This window comes from Dromiciops gliroides, chromosome 6 (genome assembly GCF_019393635.1).
Source record: "Dromiciops gliroides isolate mDroGli1 chromosome 6, mDroGli1.pri, whole genome shotgun sequence".
Classification (NCBI taxonomy): domain Eukaryota; kingdom Metazoa; phylum Chordata; class Mammalia; order Microbiotheria; family Microbiotheriidae; genus Dromiciops; species Dromiciops gliroides.
Genome location: NC_057866.1, coordinates 15,644,028 through 15,662,926, shown reverse-complemented (window position 1 = coordinate 15,662,926; position 18,899 = coordinate 15,644,028). Strand labels below are relative to the sequence as shown.

Sequence of the window (18,899 nt, the reverse complement as noted above, 5' to 3'; positions counted from 1 at the left end):
TATTGCTTAAGAACTAGGATTGAACAAATGGAAGCTAGTGCCTTTATGAGAAACCAAGACACAGTAAAGCAAATCCAAATGAATAAAAAAAAAATAGAGTGCAATATGAAATATCTCTTTGGAAAAACAACTGACCTGGAAAATAGATCCAGGAGAGATCATTTAAAAACCATTGGACTACCTGAAAACCATGACCAAAATAAGAGTATAGATAGCACCTTCCAAGATATTGTGAGGGAAAATTGCTGGAGGGAAAATAGAAATTGAAAGAATCCACCAATCACCTCATGAAAAGATCCCAAAAGGAAAACCTCCAGGAAAGTTAGAGCCAAATTCCAGAGCTCCCAGGTCAAGGAGAAAATATTGCAAGCAGCTAGAAAAGAGGAATTCAAATACTATGGAACTTCAATAAGGATAAAACAAGATCTAGCAGCATCTATATTAAAGGACTGGAGAGCATGGAATATGATATTCCACAGAGCAAAGAAACTGAGACTACAGCCAAGAATCACCTACCCAGCAAAACTGGATATAATCTTTCAGAGGAAAAAATGGGACTTCAGTGATAAAGAGGACTTTCAAAAATTTGTGATGAATAGAAAATTTGACTTTCAAAGACCCTGGAGAAGCATATAAAGGTAAACAGGAAAAAGAATTCATGAGGGATATTAAAAGATTAAACTGTTTACATTCCTACATGGGAAGATAATACTTCGAACTCATAAGAACTTTCTCAGTGAGTAATTCACAGAGGACACAGGTTTGAACTAAATATGAAGGGATGATATCTGTAAAGCATTTATGTTTTGTTCATTGTGGGGCAAACAGGGTGGGGTATCTTATATCTGGGGCCAGATTTGGATTCAGGGCTTCCTGGGTCCAGGGCTGGTGCTTTGTCCACTGTGCCACCTAACTAACCCATGATGACATCTTTAAAACAGGGTTGGGGGTAGGAGGAATGGACTGGGGGAGGGGGAAGTGGAGAGGTGGACTGGGAAGAGGTAGTTCACATGAAGGAAACAAGAAAAAAGCTAATGGAGGGGAGGGGAAGGAGCGGAAGGAGTTGGGGAATGAGTGAACCTTAATATCATCAGAATTGACTCAAAGAGGGACTAACATACATACTCAAGTAGGTATAGTAATATATTTTTGCCCTGAGGGAGGAGAGGGAGATAAGGGGGGGTGGGGAGAGGGGAAGGAGGGAAGGGCAGATTGGGGGAGAGAGCAGTAAATAGCAAAACACTTTCAAAGAAGGTGAAGATGTTTCAAAGAAGGTGTAGATTACTACACAAGTGTGACATATTGAATTGCTTGATTTCATAGAGAGGGTTGAGGAGGGAGGTAGGAAGAAAAACTTAGAACACAGAATTAGCTCAAATACCTTAATCTCATCAGAGTGGGCTCCAGGAGGGAATAACTTTCACAGCCAATTGGGAGGAACAATCTATTTAACTCTACAGGAAAGTAGGAGGGGAAGAGGATAAGGCGGGAATGGTGAATGAAGGGAGGGTAGAGTGGGGGAGAGGGCAGTCACAAGCAAAACACTTTTGAGGAGGAGTAGGGTAAAATAAGATTAAAAATAGAGTAAATATCATGGGAAGGTTATAGGATGGAGGGAAATAGTTATGATGATTGACTGTAATGACAAAATGTATGGTACCTACTTTGCTGGGCTTTTATGAAGAAAATTCTTTGTCAAGTTTAAGGTACTATATGAAACATGATGAACAGGATGCAACCAGAAAAACCTGGAAAGACCTACATGAACTTAAGCAGAGTGAAATGTACTGTATACAAAATAACAGCAATAGTGTAAGATGATCTGCTGGGAAGCATGTTATTCTCAGCAAGGCAATGATCCAATATAACCCTGAAGGACTTATGAAAATTGCAATGCAACTACAGAGAAAGAAGTGATGGTATCTGAAAACAGATGTAAACACATTTAAAAATTTTCCCCTTTGACAATTCCCTAATCTGAAGTTTTGTTTTTTGACTGTTTTCTCTTACAACCTAGCTAATATGGGGATGTTTTCCATGACTACTCATTTATAACTTATACTGAATTGCTTGAGTTCTTGGGGATGGGGGGGTGGGAAGGGAGGGAGGAGGAGTAGTTAGAACACAAAGTTTTAAAAAATTGATGTGAAAATGTTTTTATACATATATTTTGGAAAATAAAATTCTAAACAAATGTAAGCTCCCAGGGGCAGCTAGGTTACACAGTGGATAAAGGACCAACCCTGGATTCAGGAGGACCTGAGTTCAAATCTGGCCTCAAACAATTGACACTTACTAGCTGTGTGACCCTGGGCAAGTCACTTAACCCTCGTTGCCCCACAAAAGTAAATGTAAGTTACTGTCTTTTTGCTTGTATTCATGTGCCCACAACTCAGCACAGTGCCTAACATGTAGGAAGCACTTAATAAATGCTTGTTGCCTACCTGGCTCTCATAGCCCAAGAAGCAAACAAGTTCTTTTCTATAGGACTACATAGAGCTGAAGTGCTAGAAACTCTTACATTCTGGTTCAGTCAATACACTGAATGACTCTACTTAAAATAGGGAAGAATCAGTCTTCTTTTATAAGAGCTCTATGTCTGTGCATAAATTGTAGATGCCTCTTTCATCTCTCTTCTAACCAGGAATATTCAGTAATGCCTTCTTCCACCATATGCTGTGGGGTGCCACACAACCATGTCTATATTTTATTTTTCTTGGCTTCCTTAAAGTCCCAACTAAAATCCCAACTTCTACAATAAGCATTTACTAAGTACCTACTATATGCTAGGCCTTGTGATAAACACGAAGAATACAGATCAGAATTTAATGGGGGTGACAACAAATAAACATAGAAAACAAGCTGTACTATATTCAGGATAAGCTACAGATAATTGATAGAAAGAAGACACTAGAATTAAAAGGGGTTGGTAAATACTTCCTGTAAAAAGTGTGATATTAATTAGGACTTAAAGGAAACTGGGGAAGTCAGTAGGCAGACGTGAGGAGAGAGAGTATTCTAAGCATGGGGATCAAAGGGATGGAATGTCTTTTCCTGGAACAGCCTGGAGGCCAGTACCACTGGATCAAAGAGTACAAGTTGAGAAGTAAAGTGTAATAAGATAAGAAAAGTAGAACAAAATTTAGTTATGAAGGACTTTGGATGCCAAACAGAGCATGATGATTTTGTCCTGAAAATGGCAGGGAGCCATTAAAATTTATTGAGTAGGAGATTGTTATATTCAAATGAGATATTTTTTTAAAAATCATATCGGGATCTGAATGGTGGATGCATTGGTGTGGAGGGAGGTTTGAGGCTAGAAGCCCACCCAGCAAGTTATTGCACTAATCTAAGCATGAGGTGATGAGGTCCTACACTAGATCAAGGCTTCTTATACTTTTTCCACTCATGAAATCTTTTTGCCAAAGAAATTTTTATGTGACCCTACGTATATAGAAATATAGAATAGTTATGCAAAACCATATACTGTTGCCAAATTGTTCGTGATCCCCATATTCAGCTATGCAACCCCATATAGGATCAAGAACCTCAATCTAAGTAGATAGGCATTAGAGTAATGGTAGTATCAGAAGATACAAGGGGACATATACAAAAGGTGTTGCAGAGCTAAAATAGGCTCCAGATTGGATTTGGGAGTGGGGAAGGTGGAGTGAGAGACAGGTAGGAATCAAGGATAACTCCTAGGTTGAAAGCCTGGGGGACTGAGAGAATGATGTTGCCTGCTACAATAATAAGGAAGGGGGAGAACATGGGGAAAATATAATAAATTGTGTCAGACATGGTTCATTTAAGTTGACTACTGAAAATCCAGGTGAGATTTCTGAAAGGCATTTGGAGATGTGAGATTAGAAGTCAACAGAAAGGTTGAGGCAGGAGGAGCAGAATTTTAAATCATTCACACAGAGATAGTAATTAAGTCCATGGGAGCTGATGAGAACAAGTAAAGTAGTATAAGCGTAGACTAGAAGAGGGCCCAAAATATAACCCTGAGAGATACCTACAATTAGAGGTCATGATCTACAGGGGGATCCAGGAAGGAAAGAAGAGAAAAGGCTACGTAGGAGAAAGATATAGGTAGAAGGAGAATCAGAAGAGGGTGCTATTCCAAAAATGTAGGGATAAGACACCATCGAGGAAGAGAGGGTGATCAATGGTGTCAAAGGCTACAGAGAAGTCAAGGAGAATGAGGACTGAGAAAAGGCCAGTGGATTTAGCAACTAAGAGATTACTGTGGAGAGAGCAGTTTTAGTGAAATGATAAGGACAGAAGCCAGTTTGTAAGGAATTAAGAAAAAAGTAAGGCAAAAAGTAGAAGCATCAATCATAGATTGCTTTTTCAAGGAATTTGGCTACAAGGGGCAGAATAGATGTGGGATAATAATTGCTGGGGATAGAAGGATAAAGGGAGAGTGTTGGGTTTTTTTGAGTGAGGCAATTGGGGTTAAGTGACTTGCCCAAGGTCACACAGCTAGTAAGTGTTAAGTGTCTGAGGCCGGATTTGAACTCAGGTCCTCCTGACTCCAGGACCGATGCTCTATCCACCATGCCACTAGCTGCCCCAAGGGAAAGTGTTTTAAGGATAGAGGAGATGAGTATGTTTGTAGGCAGCAGGGAATGAGCCTGGGACAGGAAGACAAGGAGACAGAGAGATAGAGAGAGGTTGAAAATGTGATTGAATAGGGATGACAAAAGGGGTTATCTGTTGTAGGAGACAGAATGGAATGAGATCATTTGAACAGGTAGAGGGTTCATAAGGAGTATGGCTACTTTATCATGTGAATCAGAGGAAGAAGAGATAGTGGCAGAATGCATTTGAATGATAACAAATGAGGAAAAGGAGAGAAGAGGGAGTACACAGAGAGTGGCCATATTTTTTTCTGTAAAATATGATGTAAGGATTTAAGATGAGTGACAGTAGGGGGTAATGGGAGGTGTGAGAAAGGATAAAAAGGTTTGAAAGAGCCACTTTTGAGAGTGGGACAGCAGGCTGATAAGGGAGCTATAGAAGAATTGCCTATCATCAGTCAGGGTCCAGTTGAAGTTGTATAACATAAATTTGTTTGGGTTGGGGAGAAGAGAAAAATAGTGAACCATGTGCCTAACTCACTGTGGAATGATGGGGAATGACTTGGAAGTCTGTAGAAAATCACTGCCAGGAATTTGATTGAGTGGTAAGTATTAATAGCATGAAATTCAAAAGAAGAGAGGTTACTGAGAGATACAGGTAAGGGAAAAACCTGGAAGTGGCAATGTGAAACAAAGAGAAATCCAACTTGCCCACCTCAACAAGTGAACCACAGGTAATAAGTGAAGGTAGAGCTAGTATTGGAAATGGTAGCCAAGGAAGCTGTGTCATGTAGGGGCAGACAGATATCAGCAAGATCTAATAGACAGAAAGAGTGGTAGAGGAAAAGGTTTAAGATGAAGGGAAGTTTTTTGCCTGTGGGACAGGAATTCCAGAAGGCACAGTGGAAGGTCTGGGTCATATTTAATGAAAACTTTGGGATGGGAGGCTTAGTGAGCTAGTAATGAGGGCCTGGGTCATATGAATGGTGTGGGGTTTGAAAGATGATTTATAGAAGTTCAGAATCCCTAGTATGTGAAGGGTATGACCAGGTGTGAGAATGTTCATTGAGTGGAAGGCACCCCTCTTCTTTAAAAGAAGTTAGATATTGGGCTAGAGGGAAGTGCAGCACAATATGGATGGGAAATAGTCAATTGGTCAAATGGTCAAATGCTTGGCCCTGCTTCACTACTCTTCTTACCTCATAAGGTTGGAGATTAGGCAAGAAAAGGTTATAGTAAATGAAGAGTGAACCTGTACACTAGGAGAAGGTAGTCCCACTGCCTACCAAATTTTCTATTCCTCTTCCCTCAAAGGACAGATACAGCAGGACTGAAATCAAAGAGTAGGTTGTTCCTCTATGCACCAGAGTTTCTCCACATACCAGTTAGGAAATTGGGCAGGCAGCAAGAAATGGAAGTTATCTTGTGCTGGCACAAATCTTTCCTATGGGGGAGGGAGTTGTCCTTTGGGGATATGGAAGATGGAAGGCTCCATGCCATTTTTCCTCATGGGATACACTTCACCCAGCAGGAGTTGGAAAGCATAAGACCCATGATCACAGAAACTTTTAGCCCCTCATCACCTGAGATGACTGGTCAAGAGGTAGTAGCAGCAAGAGATAAACTCCCTGAAGAAGGGAGGCTTCCTACAAAACCTTTATCATGTTAGTGCTTCACTCTCTAGTTATCTCTGATTTACATAGATGTTCACATGTTGCCTCCTGCCCCCCAATAATCTGTGGGCTCCTTGAGAATAAAGGCTGTTTTGGGGGCTGGGGGGTTGTTTGTTTTGTTTTTCCTTTCTTTGTACTCCCTTAGAACTTAGCAAAGTGCCTAGAACATAGGAGGCATCTAATAAATGTTTATAGACCAATACCCTAACTTTCCTCCTGTTAACCTCAGTGTCCTCATATGTAAAATGAGAGGGTTAGATTGCATGATTTCTAAAACTCTTTCTATCTCTGAAATCCTAGAATTCCTAAAGGAAGAATTTTGGATTTTATAAGAAATGGATAGGAGGAATATTTGGAAATCCTGGGGATTTCCCCTACCCTTGCACTGGCCCTGGATTCAGGAGGACCTGAGTTCAAACCCAGCCTCAGACACTTAACACTTACTAGCTGTGTGACCCTGGGCAAGTCACTTAACCCCAATTGCCTCACAAAAAAAAAAAAAGTCTTCCTGTTCATAAAGTTGTCCCTAGGGCTTAAAGAGGGAACTAACCTGCTAGAGAAACACTTGCTTCCAACTCTTGGCTGAGGAAAGGGTTCCAAATGGAACAAGAAATATGGTCTTTGGAATTGGCAGACACTGAGATCGATGTTTCAACAGAGAATAGCCCATTCTCTTTCTTCTTGATCATCGTCCCTGATGACAATAGATTTTCCTGGTTTTTCATCCATTGCACTTCAGGCTCTGGGTACCACCCTGTAGATGTGCATACCAGCCGAAAATTTTTATTTCCATCTTCCTCAATGTATATGTGAGGAGCAGAGCCTGTGCCTAGGAAAGGGAAACAACACAAAAGTAAGATTTCCTAGAAACCAAGAGAAAATTTTACCTGTCTTATTCTTCCTTATTACATCTATCTATCATTGTTATTGAGAAAGCATCAAATGAGAAAAACACAAAACAGGCCTCTATGCCTAGGGTGACAATATATATTTATAATTCAATTCCATAGTAGGAAAGCAAAGACAAAAACAAAATAGTTCCTGACCTCAAAGAGTTTATATTCTGTTGGGGGTTGTGAGAGGGGTGAGAATTACATGTACATCTATTTATAAATAAAAAAATAATTTCAGGGAAATGAAGAGTACAAAGAACACTTTAAAAATATATATTTTATACAAAACACTTTTCACACAAATCAAATGAGATCTAAATAATTGGAAAAATATAAATTGCTCATGGATAAGCCAAGCTAATATAATAAAAATGACAATTCTACCTAAATTAATTTGCTTATACATGCCATACCAATTAGACTACCTAAAAATTATTTTATAGACCTAGAAAAAATAATAACAAAATTCATCTGGAAAAACAAAAGGTCAAGAATATCAAGGGAAATAATTTTTAAAAATGCACAGGAAGGGGGGCTAGCTGTACCAAATCTGAAGCTTTACTATAAAGCGGCAGTCATCAAAACTATTTGGTACTGGCTAAGAAACAGAGTGGAGGATCAATGGAATAGGCTAGGCACAGGAGACACAGTAGTAAATGACTTTAGTAATGTAATGTTTGATAAACACAAAGACTCCAGCTTCTGAGATAGGAACTCAGTATTTGACAAAAACTGCTGGGAAAACTGGAAGATAGTATGGCAGAAACTGGGCATAGACCAACATCTTGCACCTTATACTAAAATAAGGTCAAAATGGGTATATGATTTAGACATAAAAGGTGATACCATAGGTAAATTAAGAGAGAAAGGAATAGTTTACCTTTCAGATCTTGTAAAGGAGAACAGTTTATGACCAAACAAAAGATAGAGAATATTATGAAATGTAAAATGGATGATTTTAATTACATTAAATTAAAAAGGTTTTGTACAAACAGAAGAAATGCATCCAAAATTAGAAGGGAGACAGAAAGCTGGGAAATAATTTTTACAGCCAGTACTTCTGATAAAGGTCTCATTTCTAAATATTTTGGGAACTAAATCAAATTTATAAGAATCCAAGTCATTCACCAATTGAGAAATGGTTAAAGGATATGAACAGGCAGTTTTCTGATGAAGAAATCAAAGCTATCTATTGCCATATGAAAAAATGCTCTAGATCACTATTGATTAGAGAGATATAAATTAAAACAACTCTGAGGTACCACCTGACACCTATCAGATTGGCTAATATGACAAAAAAGGAAAATAATAAATGTTAGAGAAGCTGTGGAAAAATTGGAACACTAATTCATTGTTGGTGGACCTATGAACTGATCCAACCATTCTGGAGAGCAATTTGGAATTATGCCCAAAGGGCTATAAAGCTGTGCATACACTTTGAACTAGTAATACCACTATTGGGTATTTTTCCCAAAGAGATCATAAAAAAGGGGAAAGGACCCACATGTACAAAAATATTTATAGCTGTTCTTTTTGTGGTGGCAAGGAACTGGAAATTGAGGGGTTGCCCATCAATTGAAGAATGGCTGAACAAGTTGTGGTATATGAATTTAATGGAATTAATTCTGTTGTGCTGTAAGAAACAATGAGCAGGCAGATTTCAGAGAAACCTGGAAAGACTTGCATGAACTGATGATGAGTGAGATGAGCAGAACCAGGAGAACATTGTACACAGTATCATCAACATTATATGTTGATCAACTGTGATAGACATGATTCTTCTCAGCAATACAATGGTACAAGATAGTTCCAAAGGACTCATGATGGAAAATGCTCTCCAAATCCAGAAAAAGAACTGTGGAATATGGATGCAGATTGAACCATACTATTTCTTTTGTTTTTGGTGCTGTTTTTCTTTTTTGAGGTTTTTCTTTTTTGTTCTGATTCTTCTTTCACAGCATGACTAATGCAGAAATATGTTTAATGTGATCGTACATATGTAACCTATATCAGAATACTTGCTGTCTTGGGGAGGGGGAAGGGAGGGGAGGGAAGGAAAAAAATTTGAAACTAGAAATCTTATAAAAACAAATGTTGAGGGGGCAGCTAGGTGGATGAAGCACCAGCCCTGGATTCGGGAGTACCTGAGTTCAAATCCAGCCTCAGACACTTGACACTTACTAGCTGTGTGACCCTGGACAAGTCACTTAACCCTCATTGCCCTACACACACAAAAAAAATGTTGAAAACTATCTCTACATGTAAATGGAAAATAATAAAATACTTTTATTATTTAAAAAAAGGGGGGGAGGCCTGCAAGTCCTCACTCTCCACACTTGCACTTGCTGGCTGTAGCACTTATTTGCAAGTGTCCATTCTTGAGAGAATGAAAATAAATGAGCCTTTGACACATCACTGCTGAGTTCCAGAGAATTATTGAGCAGGGATCATTTTCCTCTCAGTGAAGGCTCTCTTTCTCTGTAAATTAACACTCCAAATCCTACAAAGTTAAGAGCTGCAAGACAATGAGAAGGGAAAGTATTTGATTTTTTTAAAACTGTTAAGTAGATAATCAAGGGTTTCCTGGGGAACGCCTACATTTTGTAATAGGCAAATTCTTTTTTTTTTTTTAATTTTTTTTTTTGCTTGGTTGGTTTTGGGTTTTTTTGTTTGTTGTTGTTTTTTAGTGAGGCAATTGGGGTTAAGTGACTTGCCTAGGTTCACACAGCTAGTAAGTGTTAAGTGACTGAGGTCAGATTTGAACTCAGGTACTCCTGACTCAGGGCAGGTGCTCTATCCACTGTGCCACCTAGCTGCCCCAATAGGCAGATTTTGAAGAGAGTCCCCTAGGATTAAGTTTGGAAAAATTGGGTATTTGAACAATTGGCTTCATAGTAGTATATGCAGTCTGAGATCTTTTGGAACATAAAAAGGAAGTAGGCAGCCTGAGTAATGGGTTTGAAATTTTAGGAAAACTTGAGGGAAAATATGGAAGGGGAAGGATTAGGGATAAATATAGGCCACATCTCACCCTCCTCTCCCCCATTCCCTGTAGACTTGTTGGGATGCCATCGTGCCAGTTTCAGATGGTTTCAGCATGTTGAGAGGGTGGAAGGAAGTTTGTTTTTGTTTTAAGTAGAAAAATTGAGAATGAAAATTTTGTGTCTTGATTTGAAAGCCAAGAGACAAAATTATAGGGAGTTAGGATTAAAATGGAGGACACCTTATGCCCTAAGCCCCTCTCTTGTTCCACTTGGCAGTTTCTGCTATGGGGTAAAGGACGATTCTAATAAGAACTGGTTCCTAAGTGTAATATGAATTATTATAGTTGAAATCTGTTATATACTGATACTTTTAAAGTCTTTTGTAGAGGAATAATTTAAATTCAGGAAATCCTGATGGAGGAAGCTAAAAGGGGTTAATAGAGAAACTAAGGTTTGTGTTCTTACAGTAACCAAGAGGGTTTGTCCCTATCAACCCTTACCATCAACAGAGACTGTAGCTATGGAGCATCAACCATTAATAGCCATTAATGTTCCTAGATGATAGGACACCTAAAAACCAGATCTTAAGTTAAGAGATATCATAAACACCGAGACCCTCTGGGTCTGACAAGTTTAAGCATGTCTTTAGAAATATTCACAGAGAAAGCCAAATGTGTCTTTACTTTTACCTAATGATGTATAAACCCTAAAAACACACCTCCAAAGTAAAATGTGCCCACCTTGGGGGTTGTCTTAGGATCCCAGGAATTCCAAAGCAGGAAAAGACCTCTCATGTATCTCCTTAAGGAGAAGATTAAGATAATGAGGAGATAACCTACTTTTTCTCCCTGTAAATACAACCATTTTCCTCTTCCTATTTGAGATACCTTTTCTTTTCTCTGATGGTAATCTTCTCGTGGCCTCACAGTATTTTAATAAAATTTGGGAAACTGAGTCACTGAGCCTTGTAATTCTTTTGGGAGGCCTCACGATCAATTTGTTTAATTAAATCCACTGCTGCTATCTCAGCTACTAAAATCCTATAATATTAGATGCTTGGAATAAATAGTTCTTGGGTAAAATATACTACTAAATAATTAAAGTTATAAATTAAGGTTTATAAAGAATTAATTGTGATTTGGGGTTTTCATAACCCTATCTTTGCTTTATTATGGTCAGACTAAAAAAATGTAAGTTTTTAAAGCCTAAGAAAGGATGGGTATCTACTTTGGGAGATAACTGAACAAATGGGAGGAACTCTGAATACAGGGAACATTTATTGAAACTAAGTAAGTAATAGCTCCTCTAATAGCTTTCTCACACCCATGTGGGTCTGGCCAGATTATAATGGGGTGTAACAATTGGAATGACGCCACCTGCTGGAGACTTACTATAGGAAAGCTCCACCATGAGGAGAAGGCACCTGAAGGCAAGACATGTGGCTTTTCTATGGTGTCAGGAAGTGACGTTTGCTTGTGGGAGGAAGAAGGGGCGAGGCTGACTCTCTTGCTCTCTTTTGTCAGGACTCTGGTGGAAAGTGGAGCAAAAAATGCACTCTCCCTTCAATAGATACATAGATAGATAGATAGATAGATAGATAGATAGATAGATAGATAGATAGATAGATAGCCTTTCTCTCTCTCTCTCTCTTCACCAAATTCTTATTCTCTTTAATAAATGCTTAAGGGGGCAGCGGGGTGGCGCAGTGGATAAAGCACCAGCCCTGGATTCAGGAGTACCTGAATTCAAATCCAGCCTCAGATACCTGACATTTACTGGCTGTGTGACCCTCAACAAGTCACTTAACCCCCATTGCCCTGAAAAAAAAATTTTTTTAAATAAATTCTTAAAAGTCTTAACTCTTGCTAAAGCTTATAATTTATTGGCAACCAGCCATTAGATATTTTAGACAGACTAGCTAGAATTTTAGCCCCCTGCAGGGGACATCCAAAGTGGGTGTGCTGAGTCAATCAGAGACTCAACATGGCTAAGAACCATCCCTCCCCTTCCTGGGGGAGAGTCAGTTAGTTACAGTTGGAGTTTCAGTTAGAGGGAGTTAGGAAAAAAAGGCAGTTAGAGAGGGTTCTGAGGAAAATGGGGAAGGAAAGCAGATATTTAGAGGAGCTGCTGGTGTTTGACCTTCAGACAAAAACAGAAGAGACAACAAAGCTAATTCTCCTTAGAGCTACAGATTTCTGGTGTGGTGAGTTTGTTTTGTTTTTGAGGCAAAGCTAGCTCTGTGGAGTTAGCTGGGCTGGAGGCAGGTTCGGGTGCCTGGGGCCTTTTTACCCCAGAGATTTATATATTGTTTCTAGTTCTATTAATCTCACTTGTGTGATTCAGATATTGTTCCCATTAATAAACCTGTTTTGTTTTTGAAAGAGGCTGTTTCTTTTCTTACCCAATATTAAGGTGAGCTGCCCAATTAACTCTTCCTATACTAAATTTGGCCCTTACAGGTTTTATATGATATCATTTGGAATATAGATCCAAGTGTGAAATTTTAAGTGAAATGTATTGTTTGTAATGTGTAAAAATGCCTAATAGTTTAATAATTCATTGTATTAGAGATGACTTCAAGCTTAGGACATATCAAGGAGTCAAGCAACTATTAAAGTTTAGCTTTCCAACTAGATAGCAAGACTCACACACCTAAGAAATAAGGAGAGAGAAAATTCTACAGCAGGAAAGTCAGGAGTCACTACTACATGAGCTAGGAGACAGAGATAACTCCAGAGGTCAGGACTATCATTCCAAAAAAAGAAAATCCCTCTTACTCTCAGGAACCTTTCCCCACCCCGCCCCCAAAAGGAACTTTCCATTGTCAGGTGCTCACCCCATCTATCCTCTATAAAAGCTTTGGCCTCCCTTCAGGCTAAGTCTTTGACTTCCCTCAGTCACTTTCTCTAGCATAGAATAAAGGACCATTTTAATTCTAATTGGACTGTGTGCAAGAGGGTAATCCTTTACAGAGAAATACCTAAGAACCACCACCACCATTTTCCTTATGACAGAGATATTGTTAGGATGTGAATTCTTCTTCAGTTCTTTTGGATTATGCGTTTAATTGCTAAAATACTGATGTAAAAATGTCTTAAATTTAAAGAAAACCTCTTTAAAAATATAAAATATATTAATAATTGTTTTCTGTGAAGAAGTCATAGCAAGGAATGCCTTAAAATATCCTCATCTGTATTTTAAGATTTTTTTTTGGGGGGGGGTGAGGCAATTGGGGTTAAGTAACTTTCCTAAGGGTCACATAGCTAGTAAGTATCAAGTGTCTGAGGCCAGATTTGAACTCAGGTCCTCCTGACTCTAGGGCTGGTGCTCTATCTTCTGCACCACCGAGCTGCCCCCTGTATTTTAAGATTTTAAGATCTAACCACATGCTTAGGAAAGTATATTGATTTGGTTTTAGTTAAAAGTGAAACATTTCCAAAAAAAGGTGAGATGTTTCAAAGAAAAGATTTTTATTCCTATAAAAAATAAATTAAGCCATCTGGTCCTAAGACCAGCTTTTAGCTTTGACTTCAGTTTCAGCAAGATTAGGTCATGTGATTAATTGCTTACACCCAACTTTTAGGATAAATCTCTAGGAAAATCATATTTAAATCTAAGACTACATGAATATAGGATATAGTAAAGATAGTGGTTATTGGTTATGATGATTATAATATAAAATCTTAAATCTCCTTGTCCTATTCAAATTGAGAATGATTTGACTAACTCCTGTGAAATGGACCAAGTCCTGTCAGCGTTAAGTTAAATTCCTTAGGTCCCTTTACCAACAAATGCCAGAAAAGGCACACTGCTGATGCAAAAGAAAAAAGCCTGCGTATTTTAACTTCAATTTGTTATCTGAGAAGTTTCAAAGGTAGGGGAGAAGGTCTTGGCTCTTTACAGAAATGGAAGAAACAAAGTTATACATAGCTGGGAAATTGTCGCTTTGTATCTTTAATAAATGTATTATATTAATTTATGGGTAATAATCTTTTCCTTTTAAAGTTTTAAAGCATTAAACCTTACAAATTAAAATGTTACCATCAGGGATTATAAATCCAGTTTTGATTCGGCCCTTAGAGGAAATAACATGGCATTAATTGTGTAGCCCCAAGAGTTCTATTTACTGTTGCACAAGGGATAATGATAGCACCTACCTCCCACTGTTTTAGGGATCACATGATTGTAAAGGACCTTACAGAGGGAAAATGTTATAGAGCAAAAGTACATGCAACTAAATTAAGAACACCTAATTGGTAATTAATTGGTTTTGTTTCAAGTTTTGAATATTTCTAATATTGTTTTAAAGTCTTATGCTTCTAAATTTTCTTATACTGTATAATTTGGTATGTAAGGGGCTAAAATCCTAGCTCATCTGTCTAAAATCTAATGAGTGGTCACCAATAAATTATAAACTTTAGCAAGAGTTTAGACTTTTAAGCATCTATTAAGGAGAATAAGAATTTGGTGAAGAGAGAGAAAAAGAGGCCTAGATTCAGCTATCTATCTCAGGGAGCCAATGTCTCCAGCTCCTCTACCCCCTGAGGTCCTTGCGAAAGAGAGTGAGAGCAAGCCTCACCCCTTCTTCATCCCACAAGCCTCCTGTGAAACTGGGAACATCCCATCCACATGCACACACAGTTCCAAGCTAATTGGCTGGTAGCTTTGATAGACAGTACCCACGGGCAAACATCACTTCCTGACACCAAGGAAAAGCCACATGGCTTGCCCTCAGATGCCCTCTCCTCATGGCAGAGCTTTGATACAGTAACTCTCCAGCAGGTGGCATCACTCCAATCATTACAGGTAAACAATTGTATCAGCTATGGCAATTTTTCATAAAATCTAGATGTTTTTAAAAAATATAAAAAGGAATGAATGGGTTAGGAAGCTATTGGCCCTGCCTACCATGTGTTCTGAAGAAGTACTGTAATTAAGAACATATATTGTTAACTAATCTTTTGGGAGTTATTGTTTTAATCAATTATTTAGATTAATATTTTTTAAAAGGAAAATTAGTAATTATACAAAGAATATGCCTTGTAAAATCTCCTTCATAAATCTATAAGTATTCTTAGGACCATCTAGTCATAAATTCTTACCAACCTTGTATGTGTGTTTTTCTGTGTGATGAAATGGGAGTAAAAATTCATCTAAGGAGTAAATTTTATCTAAGGTTATTGTCTATCATTTGTGGAGGTTATATACATTGTGAAGTTATATACATCTTTGAAGCAACTTAGTACTGACAAATTCCACTACTTTAAAAAGATTAATTTTGTTTTAAGGAGTAAATGTGAAACTCCTTTAAAGAGAGATATATGTGTATATTTTAATCCTTTTCCAGGGGTTTAAATAAATTACCACACATTCACTATGTGGGATTCTGGAATATAATTTCTTTTCTTGATTTCCAGTGATATAATTAAATGCAAAAGGAAAGAAAAAATATTAAGCAATTTTTTAAAAAGCTAGTTTAATTGGGTGTTTTCCTTTTTGGCTTTCAAGAAATGAATTCCTTACCATTCCAAACACCTTTGATGAAAGCAGGATGGTAAAAGAAAAACTTATTTTCTTATAATACTTTTAGGATTTATTTAGGTTAAAGATAATTTACCCCAACTTAATCTTGATAAATTTTAATTTTACAGATTTATTTTTGCTTTCAAGTTGAACAAGAGGTAACTGTCATTCTAGTTTCCAACTAATTTACTACATGAAAGCTTACTGGTTATTCCTTTTGACATCAGGATAGATTTTCAGCTGTTTTAAAAAGGAAATGTTTTTAGGAAGAAGTGTTTATGTCAAAAAATATTTTGTAAAAAAGTGTGTGTATGTTTAAGTAAAAGATCTCTGTGATTTTTAGAAGGCATATTAAACTTTATTTGTAAGCTAATTTATTGCCATTATTACATATCTATTCCTGGAAATAAGGCAGGGAAATACCACAGGAAAGCTTGACATTCCTATACTAGAAAATCTGTCCATCTATTATCAGGGTACACTAAGTGAAAGGCTGCTATTGTAATACTGAATCCATTAGTTGTTGAGTTAATACTAAAGCATCTGAATTACTGAACTTGCTGTTTTGATTTGAATTTGTGGGCCTAGGCAATAGTTGAATTGGTGCTAAAATTTGTCACATGTGTAAAATACAGTTGCTGAAGTATCTCATTCTTTCAAAATGATATAACTATAATTAGACAAAAGTAAACAGACTTGTGAAGCAAAGATGTGAATCTAAATTGTAAGGTTAGAGTGAGAAAGCTCTCTTGCTTTTGTTTTAAGGATAGAACTTCAGTAGTCAGCTATGTTAGTGAACAATATAATTTAGGAATTGTTATGAATTTATGAATTTCCCTAATGGGAAATCTGACTATGTTTGTGACTAAATCTGGGATTCGAACATGTGTAGAAATATATGCAAACGAAGTTAAGAGTTGTCCTAAAGATCTTCCCATTGTTTAAAGGAATTCTGAAGGTAGTAGCCTATGTTTATGTTTATGTGGTTAATAACTGAACTTGCTATTATAAGAAACATTGTCTAATCTGTTCCCCATATACAATTTGGGATTATTAGTTTTATACATCTCATACCAAAAATTTTTTTTTGGTCTGTTATTAAACATTTTTAAGCAAATTCATTTGTGTACCATTGAATTTAGAGATGAAAAAAGACCCATTTAACATCAATAGTAGCTATATAAAGATAAAATGTGATTTTTCTGTAATGAATCTCTTACTGTTATGAGTATGAGATTGTAGGCAATATTTATCTATAATATATGATCCTTGAGAGGTGCTTTCACCAAAAACATTGCTTATCGGTACTTACTATTTAAGACGTTATGGGACTGTTAATTGATATTGTTCTGAATTGTCCAGGTAAGATCATTGCAAAATGCTATTGAGCCAAAGATCCATGATGCTAGCAACCCTATGGGAATTTACATAAATTGCATGAATTTCAGGTGGAGATGTCATGGGAAAGGCTGGGAGAATGACATTTGGAAAGGGCTGAGGTATGATTCTTCTGACTAAATTTCCACAATATGAATTCATTTTTTGTTGTAGTCCATCTTATAAAAGGTTCCACATGATAGCCCTTCAAAAGTCCCTGAAAATCCAAACCATATCTTATCTGGGTCTTTTCTTCTCCTGTTACTCCAATCCATAATCCCAAGGTATAGTGTCCAGTCCATTCCCCATGCTAGTCATCTTTCTTTGAACATGCCCTTATTTGTTAACATGACTTAAAAATGTGACTGAGGAGGCATAGCTGTGATTATAAAAATACGAGGCAAATAGTTGCGGGGTAATCTAATCATTTTATTAACATGCTGGGCAATTTCCCTGAGAGATACATATCTACCTTACTGAACAGGGTGTACCTCTTTGCCATCTCCTGTTAGTGTTTGAAGGGCTATCATGTGGAAGAGGAACTGGTTTTATTCAGATTAATTCTAAAAAGGAGAAGTAGAAATAATGGACTGGGGGGAGAGGGGGAGCAGAGATTGCAGATTTTCATTCTTATAATAAGAGCTGTCCAAATGGTGGATAAACTGCCTCAAGAGGCAATGGGTTTAACTTCTTTGGAAAGTTTCCACAAAAGAGGCTATCTGATTCTTTGTTAGAGATATTATAGTGTGTTGCTTAAAAATTTAAATGTGGGTTCTAATCTGTTCCTCCCCAGTTTTGGGGGGAAACTGTCTAAAATCACTGATAAATTCACCAAGAGTTTAGGCTTTTAAGGGTTTATTAAAAGATATATAAGATAGTAAAGAGAGAGAAAGATTGAGAACAGATTTCTTATAGCATGGAAATCCTAGCTTTCCTACCAGCACACGTGAAATCCTCCCATCATGCTGATGTCTCAAACCGAAAGAGGAAGTAAGCCCTCAGCCATCATGGGCTTCCTACTTCATATTCTCCTCCCAGAAATGGGAGGTTCCTCAAGTTGATTGGCTGGTAGCTTTGATAAACAATAGAGAGGATTCCTGTTCAGGTGAGGGTTAGACTAGATGAGCTTTGAGGTCCCTTCTAGCTCTGGGTCTTACATGACACACACATACATAGAGGCATACATAACTTAAGTCCAAGAGTTCATTCAATTTTGTCTTTATGAAGTTTGAAAATTCTTCTCTCAATGGAAATGGAATTGAATTGGTCAACATATAGTACTATGAGCAGAAAATATCCTTTAGGAAATATCCTAAAGACCCCACATTGCCAAAGTGTCATTCCAAAGATTGCTCTCCCTCTGGTTTCCCAGAAATGTTCTTTGTCTGTGTTCATATACCCCACTTACTACACCTGAGCTACTTGTCTCTGCTCTAAATTGCCCTCCACTCTCTTAACTCTTCTTTAACTTTAACTTCTTTGTTGATTAGTCCTTCAGATACTCTCAGTTCAATCAGCCTACCTACAAGAAGGAAAACTTTACACCAAGTCTGCTCTAAATAGTTTTGTCCCTCTTGCATGATGTTGAGGGTTGTTTATTCCCTTTAGGCAAAAATGTGATTGTTCTCCTACCAGGAGGTGCACCTCATGGGGCCAGAATACCTGGCACACACTCACCTGTCACATACACTTGGAACTCGGCTTCTTGACGATCAGTAACACTTGCGAAGGAACACCGGTACTTTCCTTCATCAGAGGACCGGATATGATGAAGCCTCAAGGCCACACTCCCACTGGAAATATTATTGTGAAAAAATTCTGTTCTCCCTTCATAGTCATGGTACTGATATTGCATATAATCCT

General features: G+C 37.6%; 1 protein-coding gene across 1 annotated transcript in view; it reads right to left on the bottom strand.

Annotated features, from left to right (window-relative positions):
• The window catches only part of LOC122731821 (butyrophilin-like protein 1), a 64,246-nt gene extending 45,355 nt beyond the window's left edge, over positions 1 to 18,891 (bottom strand). The window contains exons 1-2 of the mRNA XM_043972090.1: positions 18,714 to 18,891; positions 6,810 to 7,088 (exon numbers count right to left, since the gene is read on the bottom strand). Coding sequence (XP_043828025.1) covers positions 6,810 to 7,088; positions 18,714 to 18,891 — 457 coding nt within the window. The remainder of the gene's footprint in view (positions 1 to 6,809; positions 7,089 to 18,713) is intronic.
• Positions 18,892 to 18,899: the final 8 nt, after the last annotated feature.